Source organism: Solenopsis invicta, chromosome 9 (assembly GCF_016802725.1).
Source record: "Solenopsis invicta isolate M01_SB chromosome 9, UNIL_Sinv_3.0, whole genome shotgun sequence".
NCBI lineage: Eukaryota > Metazoa > Arthropoda > Insecta > Hymenoptera > Formicidae > Solenopsis > Solenopsis invicta.
The window spans coordinates 8,015,549-8,039,677 of NC_052672.1; the positions used below are offsets into that span (position 1 = coordinate 8,015,549).

At 28.8% G+C, this 24,129-nt stretch overlaps 2 protein-coding genes across 7 annotated transcripts in view; both read left to right on the forward strand.

Annotated features, from left to right (window-relative positions):
• The first annotated feature begins 16 nt into the window (after nucleotides 1–16).
• Nucleotides 17–21,262, forward strand: LOC105194039 (receptor-type tyrosine-protein phosphatase C). The gene is made up of 23 exons (XM_039453471.1): nucleotides 17–272; nucleotides 6,248–6,400; nucleotides 6,508–6,803; nucleotides 10,629–10,818; nucleotides 10,930–11,298; nucleotides 11,446–11,586; nucleotides 11,724–11,879; nucleotides 11,947–12,114; nucleotides 12,215–12,339; nucleotides 13,323–13,497; nucleotides 14,531–14,598; nucleotides 14,716–14,999; nucleotides 16,630–16,927; nucleotides 17,289–17,360; nucleotides 17,474–17,608; nucleotides 17,681–17,821; nucleotides 17,878–18,072; nucleotides 18,204–18,400; nucleotides 18,480–18,520; nucleotides 18,767–18,981; nucleotides 19,689–19,817; nucleotides 19,894–20,048; nucleotides 20,810–21,262. The coding sequence occupies exons 1-23, from the start codon at nucleotides 80–82 to the stop codon at nucleotides 21,006–21,008; spliced, it is 4,095 nt and encodes a 1,364-aa protein (XP_039309405.1). The 5' UTR covers nucleotides 17–79; the 3' UTR covers nucleotides 21,009–21,262.
• A 1,023-nt stretch (nucleotides 21,263–22,285) lies between these two features.
• LOC105194038 (receptor-type tyrosine-protein phosphatase mu) overlaps nucleotides 22,286–24,129 on the forward strand; it is a 34,289-nt gene continuing 32,445 nt past the window's right edge. For 2 of the 6 annotated variants that reach the window (XM_039453461.1, XM_026138173.2), the window contains exon 1: nucleotides 22,290–22,944. In XM_039453461.1, coding sequence (XP_039309395.1) covers nucleotides 22,737–22,944 — 208 coding nt within the window. In that variant the 5' untranslated portion in view covers nucleotides 22,290–22,736. Of the gene's footprint in view, nucleotides 22,945–24,129 lie in introns of all 6 variants that reach the window. The other 4 variants (XM_039453459.1, XM_039453463.1, XM_039453460.1 and 1 more) reach the window with 3 other exon arrangements.

Consider the following 24,129-nt stretch of genomic DNA (forward strand, 5'->3'; position numbering starts at 1 on the left):
TTGCAAATATTTTGCCAAGTTGATCTATTTATTTTTATGTTAATAATCATTAATCTTACAAAAATAATATACGTTGAAAATGATAAAAATGAAGATGGACGTATTAACATTTCTTATTGTTGTGAGTCAAGTACTACTTATTTTTGGCAAAGTAATTATAATGCACGATATGACATTATTAAACCATGAGATGATATTGATATGTGTATCTGAAAATGATGGCGGCGCTCTTGTATGGAATCGTCTTGCTTCATTTTACAAGGACGAATATGGTAAGGGTAATATACTTATTTTTATTTTATTGAATAACTTTGCTCATAATCAATATTTAGTATAATTTCTAAAATATTTTTTTGAAAAATATATATGTATTGCTTCGCTAAATGGGTTAATTAATATTTCTTTAACCTTTAATAAATATTTTCTTCAAATCTTCAAAAAACATTATTATTATATAACATTTAAAAACATTATTTTTAACATTAAAATAAACATTTTTTTTATAAAAGAAGAAAAATTATCCTATTATTTTTAAATTAATATTAAATAATTATGAGCTTTAAATAAGAATTACTTATTAAAAATGTTTTTAAAATAATTTTTAAAACATTTTTTTAAATATTTTCTTTTTTATTAGATCTTGCTTTTTAATATAATAACATATAAAAATTTTTCTTATTTTTGAGAACATCGCAGTCTTAGAATAAACATAGAAGATCTCCTTTGTTAATTTTAGATTTTTTTAAAATTCAGACTAGTGTTTTGAGTTAATATTCAAGATTTAAGATCAGCAATATCAAGAAACTTTTTACACTAAAGCTAGTGATAATTCAGACAATTTTAATTTTTTGGAAGTTAAATGTAGAAAATGTGACCTTTAGATTTGTTATTAGCAATAACTTTAAAAAGCTATAACTTTAGTTCCAATCAATATTTTTCAACTTTTTTTATAAATAGAAATTTAGACTCTTTGAAATGTGACTGCACAATCGGCATTGCCGAAAAATGATTTATTGTTAAATTATAATAAAAGAATCTTTAAGCAAAAATAAAGCATTTTTTAAAAATCCACTTTTCTTCTTACTCATATTCTTGTAATAAAAAATTTTTAAAGCCTTTACAATAGGGCGTTTTAAAGCTAAAGAGTATACATACTTTAAAAAAAAATTATGGTGTCATTCCTTTTAAAAAGTATAATTATGTAAGAAGGAAAGTATGATATATTTTTGTGGGTAACTCAAGGTGCCTCTAATTGAAAAAATTGATTCGTTACAGTATGTACGCGAGTAACATACAAATACGGAAACGGACCTGTTCAAACGTGTCGTGTCCGCGAAATTTTTATATAAGATTACTCACAAAAAGTTACACTTACTCACAATGTGGGTCTTACAGATTCCAATAAAACTATTACCGTTCCGTTTGAACTCCAGTTGACCTATAAAGTTAGTCAACTATATATATCAATCAAAAGGGGTAATTTTAAACATTTGACATTTACAGCATCTTAATATCTTCGAATTGGCGTTACAAAATCGCAAAAACTTTTTATAAAATTAAAATACGCGTAAAAAGAAGAGGTGCTTAGATAAATTAAAAAAAAAATCAAACAAAAATCAATAAATCAAAAAAAATTCACTTGTATAGTCGTCCCCTAAGATTAACTTTACCTTAATCAGAAAGGAACATTTTTCTTATAACGCTCAAATTTCCGGCGCACTAACGATTCACATCCATTTTAGCCCGAATATGAACTAAAATCACATCCATTTTGCGACACTGCTAATAAAAACGGTTCAAGTCTGTGCTAAAATCATGTAATGCTGGTAGGCCGGTATTTCTAGTCAATTCTTATATATAAAACAATCTTAAGTATCATATATATATGATTGAAATATAATAAGAAAATTGGTTTCTGACTCACCAACTCGATGCGCAAGGGGAGTAAATCAGCTACGAAGTTACGGTGATTACTGTAACACAAACTTAAGATTTAAAAATAAAACTGCGCTCAAAATCAATAAGTTTAAAAGTTATCTCTTATACATCCAGAGAAAAGTTTCTTCGAGTAAAAAAATATTTGTTTGACTCAAAGAAATTTGTGCATTGCTATACAGTTAAAAAAAGTTTTTTTTATTTGAAGAAATTTTTTGATTGTTTCTTTTATTAGAATTAAATAAACAATTTGGTTGTGCAACGCAAATTTTATTTAAATAAAAGAAATATATTTTTATAATCAAAACAATTAAATTATTTTCTACATTTCTATCAATCCTTTATTTGAATAAAATAATTATTTATTTAAATTAAATAATTAATTTGAACAAAGAATTTATTTACTTTTATAAAAGCTAATAACGTAATTTCCTAAAGTCAAATAAATTTTTATTTTTCTCAAAGGTTCTCAAATTTTTAATTCAACTTAAAACAACCAAGTTAAAAAAAGATTTTATCAATTTAAACGTTACTTTTCTCTGGGTGTGTATACAATTTTATATTAATTTTCTTTAAGTAGCTTTTTTTCATTTATTTGATAACGTCGAAAGACAGGGAAAAAGATTATTAAATTCACATAAATAAGAAATTATATTTACCTCAAAGTTGCTCCGCTGGGGCCCGATGCCTCTCCAAGGTCTCCTTCTCCTCACAGATCTTGTAAATCTGTAACATATAAGTATAACAAAAATTATGGAAGCAATCAAAATAATTAATATTTTAAAGAATAATTATATAGTTTGTTAAATTTTATTCATACTTTTAATAGATATTAATAAAATATAATTTTTTAAAGTCCCTTTATATAATAATTTTTTATTCAAATTCGAATAAACAATCAAAATCCTTTTTTAAAAAAAGTACCTTTTTATTCCCTTTTTTTTCAAAAAAAGCATGTAAAGAATAAGTATGTAAGTATATCAAAGTTATTGTTGTCGTTTTTCTGCGATGCCGATTGGTTCTCTCGCTGCGCTAACTTCCAGAGCGGCTGATTGCGGAGATTGCGTATTTTGACTATGTATTGAGGAGTTAATAAAGTAATATTAAATTTGTAAATTTTTCAAAATTATGTAATACTAAAAGCTCTGTAGTGAGTACTATGCGCGCGCTTGTTTTGTCAAGTCTAATGTATCAAACTACGAATGTTTCTATGTACATGTAATAATGTGATATTTGTCTGTAATATTCTTTCACAGATTCATTACTTCAACATGTAACAAATAATTTTGTTTCACTCACCGACACGATGCGTAGCAGCGGAGTTATAACTACGTCGCAGCTACGTTGATTTGCAAAATACAAATATACGATTAAAATTATAGCAATGTTCGAAATAATTAATACTCTATCGGACAGTTGCGTGCGTATGATAATCACAAACAATTCCGAAAGTAACGGATAAAATTATAAATAGCAGACAACTCACCTCTAGGGTTGCTCCGTCGACGCTTGATGCGTTTTGAATCTCTTCCTCCTCTTTTCTTGTTCTTCCGTCTCACTCGCGAAAATACATTAATTACACATCACGGTAAAGAATAGATGATCGCGCGGTACTTCGTACAGTACTCCCAACGTTCACGTCACAATCACAAAATACTTTATTATATTACGACGAAAAAATCAAAGAATCATCGTACGCGCGTGAATAAGTTGTGAATCTATTCAACGTTTCAATCTGCGGCCTTTTGTTAATAATTTGAAAACAGATCTGGCGAGTTTAACCTAGAACTACACATTGCGACGTGATAAAGCGTACTTAATAACTAATTGAAACGCAAGATGGACAGTCAAAAATAAAAGTACATAATTCAGTTGATATTCCGCGAGGTAATACACGGAGCGCCGCTACCTGCTCGTTCGAGTTTCCGAACGTGAATGATATTGCGGCGACCTTGCGTAAACATATCGCGCTGTACATAAGAGCAACAGACTCCAAGGCCGTGTGTCAGACAAATGTCTCGAAATGTCTAAAGCGTCGTTTGTATACTGAATAGTATCTCTCTCACTTTAAACTAATTATATATCTCTCTAAAAGTCGTTAATCAAGAGACAGTAGTCTCATGCAGCTAATGAGACTCCGCATTACATGCACGCCGCGCCGTGCTGTCTCTGTTAAATGCTCCACTCGGGTTGTTGACCACGACCACGTACGATCTCGTAAGATAGGCGTAGAGTCCCTAGAAGTAGAGAGTCTGGACATCTCGGGGTTCTACGTGATTGGATGCACGTGATTGTGCACCTAAAATGGCAGCACCAATACGGATCCCTGTTTAATCCTTTTTAGCCAATGCGATAACAGCATACAACACGTTCAAGTGCACACAATGATAAACATACACACACATAAAACTCACGTACATACACTCTCATATTCATCACCGACATTTTAGGGGCAGATGTCCAGACTCTCTACTTCAAGGGACTCTAGATAGGCGTAGAGTCCCTAGAAGTAAAGAGTCTGGACATTTGTGGATTCCACGTGATTGGATGCACGTGACTGTGCACCTAAAATGGCAGCACCAATACGGATCCCTGTTTAATCCTCTTTAGCCAATGCGATAACAGTATACAATACGTTCAAGTGCACACAATGATAAACATACACACACATAAAGCTCACATACATACACTGACATATTCATCACCGACATTTTAGGGGCAAATGTCCAGACTCTCTACTTCTAGGGACTCTAGATAGGCGGCACGCCGCGCGCCATCTGGTTAGGCTCCCCACTCTCCTCGGTCGCACAGTCATTCATCCGAGGCGCACGTGCACCCGGCCACATTGGCCACGTGCGCTTCGGATAGTGCGAATGACTAAGCGACCGAGGAGAATAGGGAGGTGAGCCAGACGGTGCGCGGTGTGCCGCCTATCTTACGAGACCATGCGCGGTCAACAACCTGAGTGGGGCATTTAACAAAGACGGCACGGCGTGCACGTAATGCGGAGTCTCTTTAACTGCACGAGACTACCGTCTCTTGATCAACGACTTTTAGAGAGATCTTCTTGCATCGCACCGCAATTGTTGTTTCAGTGTTGAATAACTCGGTAAGAAAAAAATTGCATAACACTCAACAGATACGCAAATTAAAGATAGAGATTCACGATTTCAAATGCTGTAAACCGCATTTTCGTGCAATTTTTATTTCATGCAGTGGAGCTTTGCAAAGTTTGTAAAGTTTTGAAATTTGACTCATCCCTATTTGAATCTGCGTAACTTCGTAAACAATCTGTAAATTGTTTAATGAATGATTAATCTCGAAGCTAGAGATTTCAAGCTTTAAAATGCTTTTTTGAACATATTTTATGATCATTTGTAACGAAGTTACACTCTCTTGAATTTTGCTTATTTTTAGGAGTCAGAATAGATAATTTAATTTTGCTGTCGAGTATATTTGGTAAACGTAAAATAATTTTACTTTTCTAAATATGTAGTAAAATTATATTAGATTTAGTAATACATACTTACTGAACATTTAAAAAAATAAAATTATTTTTGGACATTATTTTTGAATCACTTTAAATAAAATAATGAAAAAATAATCGAAAACAAGAAAGACCCATCTTGGTAAATAATTTTTTCCACTTGTCTTCAGGGTTAACAAAAATAAACGTGAAGAGTCGAGCTCTTGTTAATAATTAGTTTTAAATTTTTCGATTCATTCCATTCGATCTTTCGATTGTTTAAAAAATTATTACAAAATTTATCATTATATAAATACTGAGAATAGAACAATATCTCTTAGACTACTATCGATGAGCAACATCTAAAAATTTTTTGAGATAGATTACTGATCCGCTTCATGTGGAATAGCTCTTATGAGTTTACAAAACTTTTTTTGTTTTACATGTATATTAAAATTGTCTTCAAACTTAAGTTAATGCTCAAATTTCATACTGCGTCAGAGTAATCCGGGCCTTTGAAAGTTTTACTTTTTTTTATCGCACATTTAGTTTTATTGCAAAATATCTTTAGCACTACGGCTTTTTCAATTTTCGCATCAAAAAAGTTTTTGTTTAGTTTTTAAGCAATTAATTAAAAAATTAATCAAAATTGTTGCATTATAATTCAAAATCTAAACAATAGAAAAAAAACGCTGAATCAGAAATATCCGAGTGTGAACAGACAGAAACTTCTTTGAAATGTTGGCATTGAGTGTTAATATGTACCAAATAAGCTAAATCACAAATCATTCAATATTTTATTACATTTATATGTAACAATTTTTTTATTATTAATCAATATTTCAGATTATTATGAGATTAATGGACTTCAAAAAAGTGATATAATGTGTAAGATGAATGAAAATAAAGGATGCTTGGAGTCATGGTCTAAACGTGACTGGAAACTTACAAATTCCTTAATAACACCAATGGGTCCAGTATTTGATCAACGATGGGAAGGTAAAAGCCTCGCAAGAAGAATATTCTGATACATATAGAATTTATTTAATGTTATAAACAAATTATACGTTTATAATAATTATTATACATTTACTTAAAATTTTCAGAATTTCCACAATATGAATCTTATAATGAGATTAAATTCTTAGGTGTTCTTAGAAGAACTAACTTTAACGAAGTAAAGCTTTCTTTTTCGGTTCGTACGGTGTACAACATGATGATATTAATTTGCAACGGCGAGGATATTTACACAGATTCTTGTTATTGGATTGTAATGAATAGTTGGAACTATACACAATCTGTCATTGGAAAATGTGCAACAGAAATCCCTGGATCCAATAAATCCAAAGAATTTTTTGACATAGATTCAGAATGTTATTTCGATCCATTAATATCGTACGAAGTAAATAAATGCCACTACGTTTTTACTGCTTAAAGCTATATAATTTTCAATTTAGTATATTGAAAACGTTCTTTTGAAGCATATATACTGAATTTAAAAGTAAATTAATTTAAAAACTTCCTGGTCATACTCAAACATCATTCTAACAAAGGAACACCATAGTGCTACCTTCCAATTTTAATAATCTTTAGATATGTCAAAATATAAATAAAAGTAAAATACGTATTTTTTATAAGTATTGAGTCGCTCGTTTAAGGCAACCTGGTACAGACTACTCTGGACTGCACGCAGCGAGTCGCCAGCGTCGAGCAGCAGAATTCGTTGATTGGTTACTGCTGGCTCAAAATTCAATACTGTTAGATTTTAGACGAGCAGCAAGCTTCATTGATTGGCTGCTGTTCGACGCTTGCCGCTTGCTGCGTGCAGTCTGCACTGGGGTTAAGGCAATGCTGGATTCCGCAATTTACACACAAAATTCCCGAAGAATTTCTCTTACATTAAAGCTTCTAAGTTAGTTCTAAAAGCATTGTTCTTTGTTGTAATTTCCAAAGTGCTAACTGCTGATTTTATATGTACAAGGTCTCAAATTTCTATGCTTAGCAAATGTTGGCTAACATAACTGTATTTTTATAATTTTTTTTGTTTTTTATATCAAATTATAGTCACTACTCTTCGTTATTATCTATTTTTTCTAAGGGGATAACCACTTCATGTAATCGTGGAATAGTGTCCTCGAAATCATTATAAAATCTGTATGAAATTCTCATGTAATGAGGAATAAGAATAAATCATATGTATTATGTGCTTGATAAAGTTAAAAACTAAAAAAAATGTACATTTAAAGAAAATAAAAAAAAACTGCTAAAATCAATTAAATTAATTTTTTTAACTAATAAAATTGAAATTTCATAGTTTAAATTACGTGAACTATATAATTTTATACTATTGTTTGCAGATGTGTAATCGGAGATAATTGTATTTAAAAATAACGTGATATATGTCAATCCATTGTACTTAAGACCGAAAAATAATTTAAAAAATCGGTTTTTATTTTTTTTTCGACACGTTCCACCAAATTCAAAAATCTGAAAAAAATCTTGAATATAATTTATCATATGACTCATTTACTGATTTTTTTTTTTAATGACCACTATTTTAGATCAAAGAATAATGCAATTTTAAAAATTCTAGATTTTCTTAAAAACAATATTTTTAGCACAAAACAATAAAAAAAATAGAGTTTATGTATATAAATACCCTTTATAATCATGAATTTTTTGGTAAAGATTAATTTAGATTTAACGGAGAAAAAAATATTAATAAAAAATCACATTTCTTGCGATACTCGAAATTGTGGGGGTCTGAAATGAAACTTGGTAGAAAATTTTCTTTTATAGGTAGGTATCTTGTCCTATATAACGATTGATTACGCGCGGGGCCCAAAATCACTCTTCTTATTCCGCTATACCCTTTGATTTGGATATTTCAATTTGGAATATACACAGATTTAGAAATGGTTCAAAAAAGTTTATATTACATTCTTATCCAAAACGTTCATTCAAGTTTTTTTTGCTGCTAATAAGCATTACGCAATGTTCATTAGGTGGATTCAAAATACAACAACAGTCTCACGCTCGAAATTCAAATGGCTAATGATTATCTCACAACTTCTCTGTCTCTCTCTTTCTCTCTCCCCCCTCTCTCCCCCTCCCTCCCTCCCACCCTCCCCCACCCTTCCCCCTCTCTTTCTCTAAATAACAACTTTATATACCAAGTTTAGACACACATTACACAGCACACACCAAATTTAATTACATTATTTAAAAATCATATTCAAGACTTTCGAGCTACTCAAAATTAAAAAATTAACATTTAATATATTTTTATATTATAATTTGCGAAACGCAGGGAGTCGCAAGCGTCGAGCAGCAGTTTTTGTTGATTTGCTGCTGTTGGCCCAAAATTCAACACTTTAGACGAGCAGCAAGCTTCACTGTTTGGCTGCTGCTCGACGCCTGCCGCTTGCTGCGTGCAGTCTGCACTGGGTTTAAGGCAATCCTGGATTCCGCATGACAATTTACACATAAAATTTCCGAAGAATCTTTCTTATATTAAAGCTTTTAGGTTCATTCTAAAAGCATAACATTGTTCTTTATTGTAATTTCCAAGGTGCCAACTGCTTATTTTATACATACAAAGTCTGAAATTTCTATGCGTAGCAAATGTAGACCAACATAACTATATTTTTTAATTCTTTTTTGTTTTTCATATCAAAGTAACCATCACCCTTCGTTATTATCTGTATTTTCATTCTGTAAAAGAAATCTTCAATCGGCGTCAATAAAAAGATTTGTTGATTCACGTATACAGACGACACCAAAATCGCCTTAAGTTGATGGATCGAAAAGGGTTACAAATTTGATTTCGATATTTTGATTTGGAATATACACAGATTTAGAAATAGTACAGAAAAGTTATATTAAATTCTTATCCAAAACTTTCATCAAGATGAACGTCAAAAATTAGATGTTTAAAATTCAGACCTCTAAATTTTAAATGTTAAAATTTAACTTCTAAAAATTAGACGTCTAAAAATCACTTATCTGAGAATCAGAAGTCTAAAATTCAGATGTATACAATTCAGACCTCTAAAATTTAAACTTCTTTATAATTCTTTATTAAAAAAGAATAAAGGTTTCAAAAATAATAATAAACGTTACTGCAACACAATTTTTATCATACCAGTTTGTTAACTATAGAATATATTCTACAATCGCCTTCAAAGTAGAAGTTCATCAGGTTTATAGAATAAACATAATTAAAAATTTACTGAAAAGAGAAAAAATGATGATCACAACAGAGTCGTGAAATGCTAAAATTAGTAACTAATACTAATAACAGTTAACCAATATCGTAAAAAACATTCTAAATTATAAAAATCACAAATTAATCTGTTCTATATATCCTACATACTAATAAATGCCTAAAGATTCATAAACGTTTTATAAAATATATTTTATTTAAATAATTTTTCTGCTGCTAATAAGCATTATTCAATGTTTATTAGAAGGATTCAAAATGCAAGAAAAGTCGTACGCTCTAAATTCAAATGGCTCATGATTATCTCACAACTTCTTTTTCTCTCTAAATAAAAACTTTATATCCTGAATTTAAACACACATTACGTAGCACACATCGACCTTAATTACATTATTTTGAAAATTATTATATATTCAAGGTTTTCAATCTAATCAAAATTAAAAAATTAATGTTTAATATATTTTTGAAAATTATAAATGCCAAAAGAGCACTTGTAAAAATTACTACTATCCGTAAAATTGAAATTCAGTTTTTATAGAAATACTGATGTATAGTAATCTGATAATATGTAACTGTAAGGAAGTAATTTTAACAAAAGCTTTTAGAATTTAACACTAATTATACAAAATGTTAAGCTATCTCACCTCTCAAGAACCCCGTCTTTTCTCTACTATTTAAAAAAAAAATGTTTTTTTATTTATACAATATTTGATGATACTCGCTACAATTTTGATAATATTCCGTTAAAATGTATATAAAACCAATTTTTTAAATGGGATATTTCATTTTCTTATATGCAACTAAGCACTTACATGTACTTTCGAGTGCATATATGAGAGTACAAAAAAATTCGTATCTCTTTTTATCTATAATCGAAAAGCAACAGTTGGTGTTCCTTTGTAAGAACAGAATCTTTAAAGATCAAAATCCGCAATAGTTGTTGCGAGATATTTATGCCCCCCCGCCCCCACAACGGGATCTAAAATTATTTAATTATTAATACAGCAACCAATGTCTGAAAATGAATGGCGAACGTTTGTTATTACATGGAATTTTGATACGGGCAAAATAATTCTTTATAATACTGATAAGATTATTTTGTCGTATACAGACGAGGAAAGACAATTAAATTCAGACAATAAATATTACATATACATTAAAAGCCTTTACGAAATGTACTTTCGAGTGCATATATGTAAGTGCAAATAATTTGGTAATAAATTCTTGTCAATCAAAAAATCATTTCTCATTAAATATTAATCGAGTAAGAAAAAAATAATTTTATTCAAAAATATTATGTGTTTAGATAAATTTTTGCATACCACTGTTGAGAATGCGACTTTAACAAGTCCCGTGTTTAAAGTTTATGATGAACTGATCTGTGTACAATTATTAGTTGGTCTTTGCGCCGAATGCGATGCACATATAATGTTGATCATATTTAATGATTCCAAGAACTGTTTCAATGATGAAACATTAGTAATCAGAAGGATAGTAAAAGGCTCCACAAAAGCTGCGGTTCATGGCTTACCAATGTGGCAATCAGTTACTATCAAGAAAAATTTGATCAACTATAGTAATAATAATGTAAGGATCCAATTAATGCCTAAACTCAATAATCATACCGTCAATCCGTTGTGGGCGATAGCAAATGTTCGCCAGTGTCCTCAAGATGGTACGAATCTTATAGTCTTTAAATGTCTTATTATATTCAAAATCTTCATATTAGAAATGATAGATCACGCACCCAATAATTATAAAACTTTTCCGACAATTTTTTTTACATGTATAATAACATGTGTATTAATTTTAATATTTTTAGGAACTTTGAGGAAAAATGTTATAACTTTTACAAATTATCACGAACCTATTAATAGACAAAACGTGACATGTCAAAAATTATTTTATAATGAACATGCTGTCGTGAGTTCTAAATCAAGCATCAAAACAGATGTAAATCTTGGTAACTACAGATGTTTGTTACTTGTATTGCACAATAATCAAAGTTTATAATATCGCATATTTATTTAGTAAGTTACTCAAATAGTTAGAAAAATGGAAATAGAAAAATCATTTTAAAATAGAAAATAATTTTTTCAGACGCGTCATACTGTCCTCTAGGAAAAATTGGACCAAATTGCTTAGTTTCTTGTAAAGATGATCTGCGTAATAAGTTTGATTGCAGAGGAACTCAAATTTGTTACGAAGATGGTTGCACGTGTGATGCAGGTCTTATGGGAGAAGCATGTTCAGACTGTAATTCTTAATACCAATGTATTTATTTACAAAATGTTCACCTGTAACTAATAAATTAACTTTTTAGCTTGTAATTCAAATACATATGGTTATAATTGCATGAAAACATGTGGCTCATGTCTCTATAACGAAACATTATCTAACAATCGGTGTGATACCAGAACTGGGATATGCAGTAACGGATGTAATAATACTAATACAGAATATTTTTACGTTCCACCTTTATGTCAAACAGGTAACGATCCTTTATGTGATTCACTGTTGAAGCTGTTTTTCAATTATATTTTCTAAATATCTACCATTGGTTAAATACAAATATGTCGATCATTTTACAGGCGTAGAAAAGCCAAATGCACCTACAGTTATCTCAATAAACGAAACGACTATTTGGGCCAATGTTTCTATAACATGGAAAAACGAGTACGAAGAAATATTGATTCTTTATTCTTTTGACATTCAGGTAACACACACACATTTACAATATTATCTTCTTAATATTATTTAAAGTTATAATAAGAATTATTATATTATTATTTTTTAAAGTCGAAATTAGCTAGACAAAGGAAAGTTAAAAAAAATCAAAAATCGAAATTATTTAAGATGTTAGATAAAAAATAATAAATTCCGATAAATCGGAATTCATTACAATTCTTAAAAAATTTGTTTGAAAAAAAGGGTTATTAAAAGTTTTCACTGCATTAGTTTTTAAAGAAATTAAAATGATATCATCATTGCAACAAGGTACAAAATTTTTGATAACCTGTTTTTTAGAAATAATATTGTTTAACCTCTAACAACTGATTTTAAACAAAAATTAATTACTAAAGCCAAAAGCTTTGAGTAGCTACCATGAAATTTATCGGATTTCATAGACTTCACCGGACTTCATCGTATTAGCGGGGTGAACACCAAAATTTGAAAGTGGCCTCCACGCATTTTTCTCAACATTATGATGTGATCTTTGCATAACAAATCCGTAATCAGCGGACAAAAGTACATCAAAAATTCCTAGTTACACTTAGAAAAAAATACAAGATTATTTGTACGGGATACATTACATAGAAGAAGAGCCGTCTTTAAATAACTATACCTCAAAAACAAAAAAACATACTAAAATAATTCAAAGTGTAATTTTAAGATACTTTTACGTGCTTTTGATAAATTTTGAAAAAAAATTTCTATCGATTCTACATCATAAAATCCGACAGAAAATGTTGTTTTTGATTCTAATTTTATCAAAATTTAGAACCAATTTTCAAATTTGAGATTATCAAATTCATGTCTAAAGACCAAAAAAACACAAATTTACCATTCAATTGTTAAAATACAGAGACCTTGTTGTCCAATATGATTTAATAAAATTATCAACTGATATAAATCCGATTATCACCTAATATTTGGAAACACAAAAAGGAATAGGTCAATTTCATAATTTTCTTACAGGAACACATCAAATACAATCAGCAATCATGGAAAAAGTTATTTCGAAATATGACACAAATGACAAAATATTTTAAAAACGTGAAACCTGGTTTTACTTATCATATTCGACTAAGCTTGAATATTTCAGGTGTACAAATACACAGCGATTGGAAAGTAGTTGAGACTAAATGCAATCGTGAGTTAATATTAATTTAGTTTATACAATGTTTATATTTATTTACAATTTAATTATTAATAATTTATTAATTAATGAATGATTCCAGCAAATATGATAACATATTAATTTCGTTAAAAATGCTTATATTTATGGCCATTGAAGTGAAGTGATTCACAATGTATGTTTTTTTTACATGATGATAATATTTATTACATCTCTATAATTAATTATTACCCTTATTTATTATTACATCTATTTATCATCTTAAATATGCCATATGTAGTAATTTGCATAATACAAATTAGATTTAAATTGAGAAAAACGAATATTTGATCCAAAGCGGATCTCAAAAGTGCTCAATAATAACTTTCGAAACGAATTTATATGCATTTACAATTTCCCAGAACCATATATTTACCGAACTTTAAAACGCAGTCATTAAGTAGAACAAAAAATGTAACATCACACATTAAATTGCTAGTCAATTTAATAATATTAATGCCTCAAAAATTATTATATCAAATCGACATCAATTTAACGTCAATACGATTTCATTGCCATTTCTCGTTGAGATATATGTATTAGTTTGACCGAATTTCAACTTTACTTCGACGTTGAATCGGCGAGGAAACAATAGTTGAATAGAAATTGATATATTATACTTTGTCGACATCAAATTGACTAAAATTTCAAAATTCGATTTTCGACATTACATTAATCATACGGTTCTGATTGGATAAAAATAACAAATCATTATCATCATTGGGACAATTATGACACAATCTATTACATAATTAACAATTTTATTATTTTTAATATAACAAATTAAAGTTTTATACAAAAGTATTATTATTTTACATGTTTAGTATGCAGAAGCAATTTTAGAAGCAATTTTGCATGGTAAAATATGAGATATTTAAAAAAAGTAATATAATAATCATGAATTATTTAACAACGCTACAAAATTCTATCACAACTTTAATCATATCAAATCATAAATAAAATATTTTCATTTTTTATTTAATTATAATATTTATGCTTAATGATGTAGCGGCTGAAAACTTCGACGTAACACAAGAAAAAAGCGGCATGATAATTGATTTACGTATCAACCCAAAAGTATGTAAACGTTTTATGTTACATTTGATTAGATTTTTCTTAATCTTGGTATAATCTTATTTTTATATTTAGTAATATTTCGAGAAAAAAAATTTGTCTTTGTTCTTTCTACTACAGCAATTATATTCATGTCCGGCAACGTGGTATTATCTCGTAATTCAAAATGAAGATACGAACAAAGAGGTCGTTTCTAAATTAGTTCCATCTTTTCCATATAAGTTTCAACCTTTATCATCACACACTTCTTTTAATGTGACTATATCTCACGAACATCTCGTGTTATTTTCAAAATCGATCAGCATCAATAATGTTTCACCACTGTATGAAGCGTGGCTAATACCCATTACGGCCATTACTTCATTCTTCGTCGTGATAGTAATAGCATCTTACTTTTACCGAAGGTATAACTTCTTAAGATTTATTTTTTTGGAACTTAGTAATATTGTTTTCATCTTTGTTTATTAATAATTAATGTAAGCGTTTTACATATACTCTTTGACAAAAGAGTTACGCACACACATAGAACTTTATAAATTTTGCATTTTATTTTTTATTATAGATTTTCAAGAAAAATGAACTTTGAATGATGAAAGTAAAATTTTTCCATTTTACATGATTGTAAGATAATTAAAACTTCTTTATAGTTCAACATATATACATAAGCATTATACGAAATAATCATAAAATCAAACGTAAGCAAAATGTAGTTAGAAGTGAAAATTTTATATGTATATGTCCAACACCTGATTTCTTTATAGCATACATAACGAGAAAAACGCTTATGTGCGAAAATTATCCAATGCGTACCACTAAAGCTATTTTTTTAATATATTTGAATTTGAGTGTATTTAGGATGTTAAACAAAGTTCGAAATTGTAGATTCATGTTAGTAAGTATTATATAACATATTAAATTTTTCAGCATTATTAAGTTAATTTATTATAAACTTTTTTGTAACAGGTTACAAAAAGTATGATTTAAAAAACTTGTAACATCCCTGTAGTCTCTTAAGCCGCATCGTCTTCAAAAAGATAAATTAAAATAATTAGAAGTCTGAGAAACTGTTAATTAATACTGATTTTATTAATAATTTATTGAAAAAGAGTTCACATATTCAATAAAAAACAATAATGAAAAGATATAAACACTGAAATAAAACTAGATTAAATTTATTTTTGTAATGACATATTTTATTCACAATTACTAATTTTAAAGTTATCACTTATCACTTTTACACTAACATCATTTCTTTATAGTAAAATTTGATACGTATTAGAGCAATTGATAGAGTTATAAAAATATCGATTTAACTTTTATAATAACTGTAAATATGTATAAGCATACAATGAATGTCAAATATTCTACAAGTCTTCTATTATGAAAATATAACAATTTAAAATAAAATTACACAATTATGTTATTATTAGCTATATAAATTGATTAAAAATTTTTATAAGATATATTTGATTTTCTAAAATGCTGCATGCATAAAACAAAGTGAAACTTGTTAAATTTTGGTCGGTATTACTTATTTTTTAATAATTTTTTATTTTTGTCATAAAATGTTGATGATATGAAGTAAAAACGTAAAATATTGAAAAGGTACGCTTTAAAAGACGAGTACACATTCAGCAACTTTCTCCTATATGTACATTACGGACTCACTTGTCTTTCCTCAGCATGACATGCTACTAGTTGCAAATTACATTTCATTTAGTGTCTGAGTATAAAATTAGAAACGAACGACGTATTATGTATGTACATAAAAATCTTAAAATTAATTTGAAAATGATTGCGTACAATCCGTTAGTCTTTGCAATATTTTCCGATTTTGCTATATCGCGGATTCTTAAAAGAATTGTTGTACGAATTTCTTTTACGAAGTAGTATTATTTTAAAAATCAACAATTCTATACTTGTGCGTAACTTTCTTTTGTTAAAGAATGTAGAACTTGAGCTGTTCAGATTACATATTAAATTATAATAAAACACAAATTAAGTCTGCTACAATCATACATATAATTTTTACAGAAAAAGACGACAATGGAATAAAAAGCAAATACGAAATGAAATAGCTTTGTCGCAGAAGGCCGTGATCTATAAACACGGAACGAAATCCACAATAACTAATGGAATGGAATTCATAGAAGGTCCTCATCTTTATGAAAGTATATCTTCATTGCGGGCAAGTACACCGGAAGCGTTGGTAACTGCTATCGTGCACGGCGAGGAAGAGGAGATGGAAATAGTATCATTGGTAAAGGTGAAAGATTTTGAGGAATATGTCAGACAAGCGATAGAGTCAGGATTACTGGATAAGCAATACAAAGTAAGTTCTTGACTTTCATTTTAATTGTTAAATTATATCAAATTGTCTTTTAAAAATATTCGGAAAATTTTACAATTGTAGGATTAGTTTTAAATTACGGCAAATTTCTACAAATCAAATTTCCATATTTTGAGCAGAACAAAGTTGTTTCCATTACTTTAAATAACTATGCTAGTTTATAATCATACAAAAATAACGTAATTTTGCGATATTCTCTCGAGACGTTTTCAAAAGAACCAGCCATCTAACAGCGGAAAATTTTCGCTCAAGAAATATAGAAATCGACACGATAATCTTGTTGCGCGTAAGAAATTTGATCATGAACGGTTTATACTTATGTATTAATATTAAATTAATATAGACAACACAACAAGTAATGAAGAAATGTATGGATGATGCTTACTCCGATTATAACAACGCTAATTACATCACTGTAAGTTCTGAGGCTTAGTAAAGGTATCTTAATTTTGATATGCCAATTATATTTTTATATGTATTTGATGTTAAAATCACAATTTTTAATTTTATTTATAATTATTCTAAAAGGGTTATAAAAAAGAGAAACGTTATATTGCGACACAAGGGCCCGAACCAAATACTGTCACCGACTTCTGGCGTATGATTTGGCAAGAAAACGTTCTTATTATATGTATGTTGGCAAATGTGGTCGAAAATAAAAAGGTAGTTCTTTTGCTTGAATAAAATTAAATTCTTATCTTTTTGCATAAACATCAAACTTAATAATTTTTATAGACAAAATGCGAACAATATTGGCCGGATATTGACAAGAAGATGAAGTACAGCGACATTATTGTATTCAACGAAAAGCAGAATATTTTCGCTGATTACTCTTTTAGAACATTCCAAGTCACTTATGGAGAGGAAACTCGAAAGGTACCAACATTTTTAAATAACTGGAAACAAAACTTTTATTAAATAATATTATGTAGATAGAACATTTACATTACACGGCTTGGCCGGACTACGAAGTGCCATTAAATACACATTCAGTAGTCACATACTTGAAGAAATTGTTATCGTTATCACCTGGAGATGGACCCGTGGTAGTTCATTACAGTGGCGTTGAAAAAACAGGGATTATCATTTTGTGCGACATTTGTCTTCGTCGAGCAGCGATCGAGGGGGTAATGATTACATTCCGTTTAATCATTTTTGTAATAATACCGTCTGGATTAATTAATTAAATCAATTATTTATTAATTTTAATACACAAATTGTATTAATAGTCACGATTATTTGCAAATGAAATTGTCAGGAAGTTGATGTTCTCGCCGAAACGATATCCATTAAAAGCGAACGAAATAACATGATTAATAATAAGCAACAATATCTCTATGCGCATTTGGTGTTAGTGGAATGTTTGTTTTCCATTCCGACTACAGTTCCGTGTAACGAGATGTTGATTACGCGAATCAAGGAGTTGAAAGAACAATTATCTGTTCATCAGCAAAGGTATAGCTTGAAAACGCCACCTTGATTTTTGTCTTTGAGATGATTAATATTACAATGTTTGTCATTCGATAATCTTTAGATTACAGAACACTTCATGGCGAGATGAAATCCTGCGACAAGGTATGTCTACTTATCTTTGTCAAAAGGTAATCGAGCCAAAAGCAAATTTTTATAATTTGATTTCATGTTTGTTCGCAAACATTGAATTCTATTGTATAATTATTTTTTACCTCTAATACTAATATAAGCTTTTACTAATCATTATATAAGTGGATCATAAAATTAAACTAGCATTTTATACAGTAATCAATTTTAGACGTAATAGAAGCGTAAAATGTATTTAGAATAAATTAATTTTCTTTATAGATAAAGTCAGTACAGTATATTTAAAGAAATACCCGACGACGCACGAGGACAGCGATTATCTATCTGCCGTTTATGTAGACGGAGTAAAACATCAGAATCAGTATCTAGCTACACAGCTTCCCATACAATCGACGATTAAAACTTTCTGGCGAATGATTGCCGAATTCAAAGTTGAACTTATTCTCATGCTACAGCCGCCAGATTTGCAGGATCCTGTACGTGCATCTTTTACATATTAATTCGAAACGTGAAAGATAAAATGCATTTGCAAAATATATCCTTTAAATCTAAATCACTGAAATCTTATTAAATTGCAGTACTATAATTGCCATCATTGACTATTCATTGCCTTTTAATGATTTCAATTAAGAAGGAGATTTTATCACCGAAAGACAGAGCATATATCACTGATTGATGTAGTTATGAGTCCAAAAAATCAGACTATTAACTATTTTTTAATGAATAATAAACTGATTTCGATTTAGAAACTAAATTGTACACTTACGACAAATATTTAGTTTATTTTTTAATATTTTTTATCTTATACGCAATTATTTGGTTAAAACAAATCAGTCATATATAATTGAGACAATTTACAGAATATATCAAACAATGTCAGGTATGTCAAAATCATCATAAAAAAGATTACTCAACATAAATATTTTTGTACGTACTCTAAAACGGAGTCAACGTATTATTCATTAAAAGACTGTCTGATCTTAGTGCTGTATTTATAAGTATTACTTCAGTGGTAATAAAATGATTCCGGTCATGACAGTATCCTTTTTTAATGGGAATCATTAAAAGGCACTGAATAGTCACTGATAATCACAACTATAAGAATAGCACTGCAATTCAGTTAGATTTTATTGATTTATATTAAGAGAGTAAATATGATTGTCTATCCTTGAACTTTTTTTAGGCTTGCTGTGAGATTGCTCCTTCAAGCGGTGAGTTTAAACCAAACCCGTATTTGAATATTACTGCGAAAGAAGCCGTAAAGGAGAAATATTATACGTCACAAAAATTGTTACTTGTTGATAATTTCGAGGTACTTCAAACCACTACCATAACTTTACAGTTTTAATGTGCTATTAGCTACTCAACATGATGACTCTTTGTCGCAGAAATGTCCACGAGAACAAGATGTGACTATAATGTGTTTAACGGAATGGAAACCCGGAAAGGATCAACCACTGCCTCCAGTGAGGTCGATGGTGACCTTTTGGCAAGCAGCTGAGTCCATCGCAAGAGGCAATGGACCAACTGTCACTCTTTGCCAGTAAATAATAAATCATTGTTATGTGTGTATAATTTAGAGATGTGCAAATTGTTAGAATTCGACTCGATAGGAATCGAAATCAATCACAGTTTGTTCGATTCAAATAAATCGATAATCTCGAATCATCGACGAATCAATTTTAAATCATGTTTAATGTATTAGTTTATAAAATCTACAATTTGTATTTTTTGACTTCTGTTCATTAATAGTTCAATAATTTATAAATTTTCTAGTATTTAGCATAGCATTCGGGCGTAATACAATTTTCTTGTTGGGATATTTTTTCAAAGCAATTTTTTTATTAAAGAAAAGGATTTGCAACATTTTAAATATTTTATTATTACATTCAAAGTAACACGTAATGTAAATGTGGGAAAATGTGACTTAAATTTGATTCACATTCAAATTGAAGAGATTATAAAAAGATTCATATATAAACGGTTTGCCATAGAAATTTTAAATTTAATTCAATTTGATTTCGAGCACACTATAAAAGATTCGATTCGATTCGATCATGGTGATGTTTAAGTCGCGCATTATTAGTATAAAATTATTTAAAATTTATGGGAAAACTATTACACTTTATGCTTGTTTTAAGTAATATAAATATTTGTATATTTTACTTGTGTTTAATTCTTTTATTTTTTAGATAATTAATTCAGAAGTAAATAATGATTACAATTTTTCCAATTACCTATTTGATTCGATTGATTTTAAATCAATGTTACGCAAAACATTTAAAAAGTAAAACGATTTTTCAGTGACGGAGTGACTGGATGCGGCCTCTACTTAGCATTGAGTTTCTTGTTGGAACGAATGGCTGTCGAGAAGGAATGCGACGTTTATTTAGCGGTGCGAGCTGTCAAACGATCGAGAACAGATTTTGTTCGTTCCCTGGTAATGAATCAATTTATAATAACAAAATCATCAGGTTATGAATCATTGTATAATAACAAATAGAAATATTCATAAGAATCTTATCGATACAAATTTGTAGTCATCTCCTCGGTGACACAAAAAGATTACAGGGTTGGTATTCACAGTCGATTCTTATAGTTAAAGCTGACCTATGTAATAATATTTTAATATGTCATCAACCAATCACAGAAATAAAATATTATCTTTAAACGATTGCTTGACGATTTTGAAATAAAATTCGATTATGAATACTAGCCTATTAGAAAACTTCAAAAATATATAAATAGTTATAAGATACTTACAAATTTTATTTAATATTTAGGAGCATCTGGAATATCTATACGATGCCGTGATGACATATATGGAGTTTTTCAAAGGCTATGCAAATTTTTTGTAAAGCATAAATAATCATCTTTTCGCATGTATGTACATACGGCGATGTTTCAACATAACATCAAGCACAAATAATGGAAATATCTATAATGAAATTCTCGCACTATAAAGAAAGTAAAACAAAATATTGTTAAAGATCTTCATCAACAATTACAGAGATGAATTCGTTATAATCGAAGTTATAATCGAATAAGAGTCAGTAATATCACTTTTATTAAACTAAAATTAATTCAATAATACATGATCCTTACTAGCATCTAAAGCTTTCCCCCCTTTTCAGGGGGAAAAGGGTTAATATAGATGCTAGTAAGCATCATGTATTATTGAATTAATTATAATTTAATAAAACTGATATTACTGACTCTTATTCGATTAAACTTATATGACCGAAAGTAACGGCGCGCATTTTGGTTGGGTCTGAGTAAGTATATAAAATCACACGTATATATATAGTAAAGCACTAAGATCCAGCTATGACCGTGATAGGCTTTCTTGTTTAAATTCTAAATAAAGGCACAATTCAGTTATATAAATCGGCAGTCCAGAACCATTATTAATTAAGTAGCCGCATCCATTCCTCGATCCCGTCGACAAGAATTATACTGATAAATTGCAAAGCCGTTGGAAACATCCGAAGCAAATAAAACGTTGGTATAACATCTCGCCAACATTATTTTCATGTACAAGATTTTAATAGTAGTTTGTTTCAAAATGTGGTTTTGGTTTTTACTATCATTGAAAATTTTTTGCGAACCATACTTCGAGAATTCTTGACAAAAAATTAATTGCTTTTTCCTCACATATATGATACATGTAAATGTAACATTTGCCAAACAACACAAAATCTAAAATCTATAAGACATTTTTAAGACTACTTTTCAAAATATATTTGAATAAAGATTTTAGATGAATAAATACGTCTTATGACTCTTCGGGTTATCTGAGTGAGATAAATTGAAGTCGGGTCATAAGACTTCATGTTATCTGAGTCTGTTACAGCTAAATTCCTTTTCATCGGCGGAATCTTAATAGTATCAAAACGGACACAGTGCAAAACGTTTCTACAACAATGTAATTCTGTATTACTTCATTATTAAGCCGTGTAGTGCAAGTTGCTGTCTCCGTGTACATGAGAGTGATTCATATACAATACGTGTGTATGTCCTCGCGTATGTACATGTGTAAACGTCTTATTAAACGAAACTGTTTCATTAGATTCAAATTGACAATAAACTTTTTTAAAGTAAAGGAACTAAACTGAAAGTAGTCTAAACTAATTAATTATATATACAATGATTGCAGATATTCTGCCAGGTTGATCTATTTATTTTTATTTTAATAATCATTAATCGCGTATAAAAATTACGTAAATTGACAATGAAAAAATTGACGATGGACGTGTTAATATTTCTTATCTTTGTGAGTCAAGTATTACTTATTTTCGGAAAAGTAATTATAATGCGCAATATGTTTTTTACAAAACAAAATATAACATTTATATGTATCTCTGAAAATGATTTCGGCGCTCTTGTATGGAATCATCTTGCATCGATACCTCGCAAAATATTTCCCGAAATTGAACAAGGTAATATACTTACTCTTATTTTATTGAACAACTTTGGTCATAATCAATATTTAATAACATTTTTAAAATATTTAAAAAATACATATAAACTGATTTGCTCGTTGGATTAAAAAAATATTTTTTAAATCTTTAATAAACATTTTCTTCAAATTTAAAAAAAAATGCTTTTATAGCATTTACAAAACATTGCTTTTAATGTTAAAATAAACGTTCTTTTTATAGAAAAGGATACTTATCCTATTATTTTTTTAAAATTATAAGTTTTAAATAAAAATTAGTTGTAATTGAAAAATTTACTTATAATTGAAGTTTATGATTAAAAACGTTTTTTAAAAACTTTTTTAAAATAATAAAAAAATATTTTAAATATTTTCTTACTTATTGGATCTTGATCTATGCTTTTTAATATAATATAATATAACATAAAAGAACTTTTCTTATTTTTGGAAACATTAGATCGAACATAGAAGATTTCTTGTAAAAATTTTAGATTTTTTCAAAATTTAGACTACATTTTTTAGTTGATATTCAAGATTTGAAATCAGCAACACCAAATAATTTTTTACACTAGAGTGATAATTCACTTTTAATTTTTTGAAAGTTAAATGTAGAAAATGTGACCTTTAGATTTGTAATTAATATTAACTTTAAAAAGCTATAACTTTTTTTATAATTCAATCAATATTTTTCAACTTTTTTTAAAAATAAAAATTTAGACACTTAGAAATGTGACTGTACAATTGGCATTGCCAAAAAGTATTAATTTATTGCTAAGTTATAAGGGAAAAACCATTAAGCAAAAATGAAATATTATTTAAAAATCTACTTTTTCTAAATCGTATCTTTGCAACAGAAAAACTTTTAAGAGCTTTACACGTTTTAAGCTAAAGAGTACATACTTTTGAAAAAAGTTATGGTATTTTCTTTCCTTTTAAAAGATATAATTTTTTAACAAAGAGAATATGACTGTTACATCCGCCGGTTTGGAAAACGGGGCGTAATTCATTTTTATTTTTATTAACCGTTGTCACCAGTTGTTATAATTATGAGTGATATGCCCATCATTACAATAACAATTATTATTTGGAAAGATTTTGAGAGTAAAAATTGTATGACATTCGAATTTTTAGCTGCGTAAATGAGTATTCGTGGGATTATAGTTTAAATGAAAGTGCTCGTATTTGC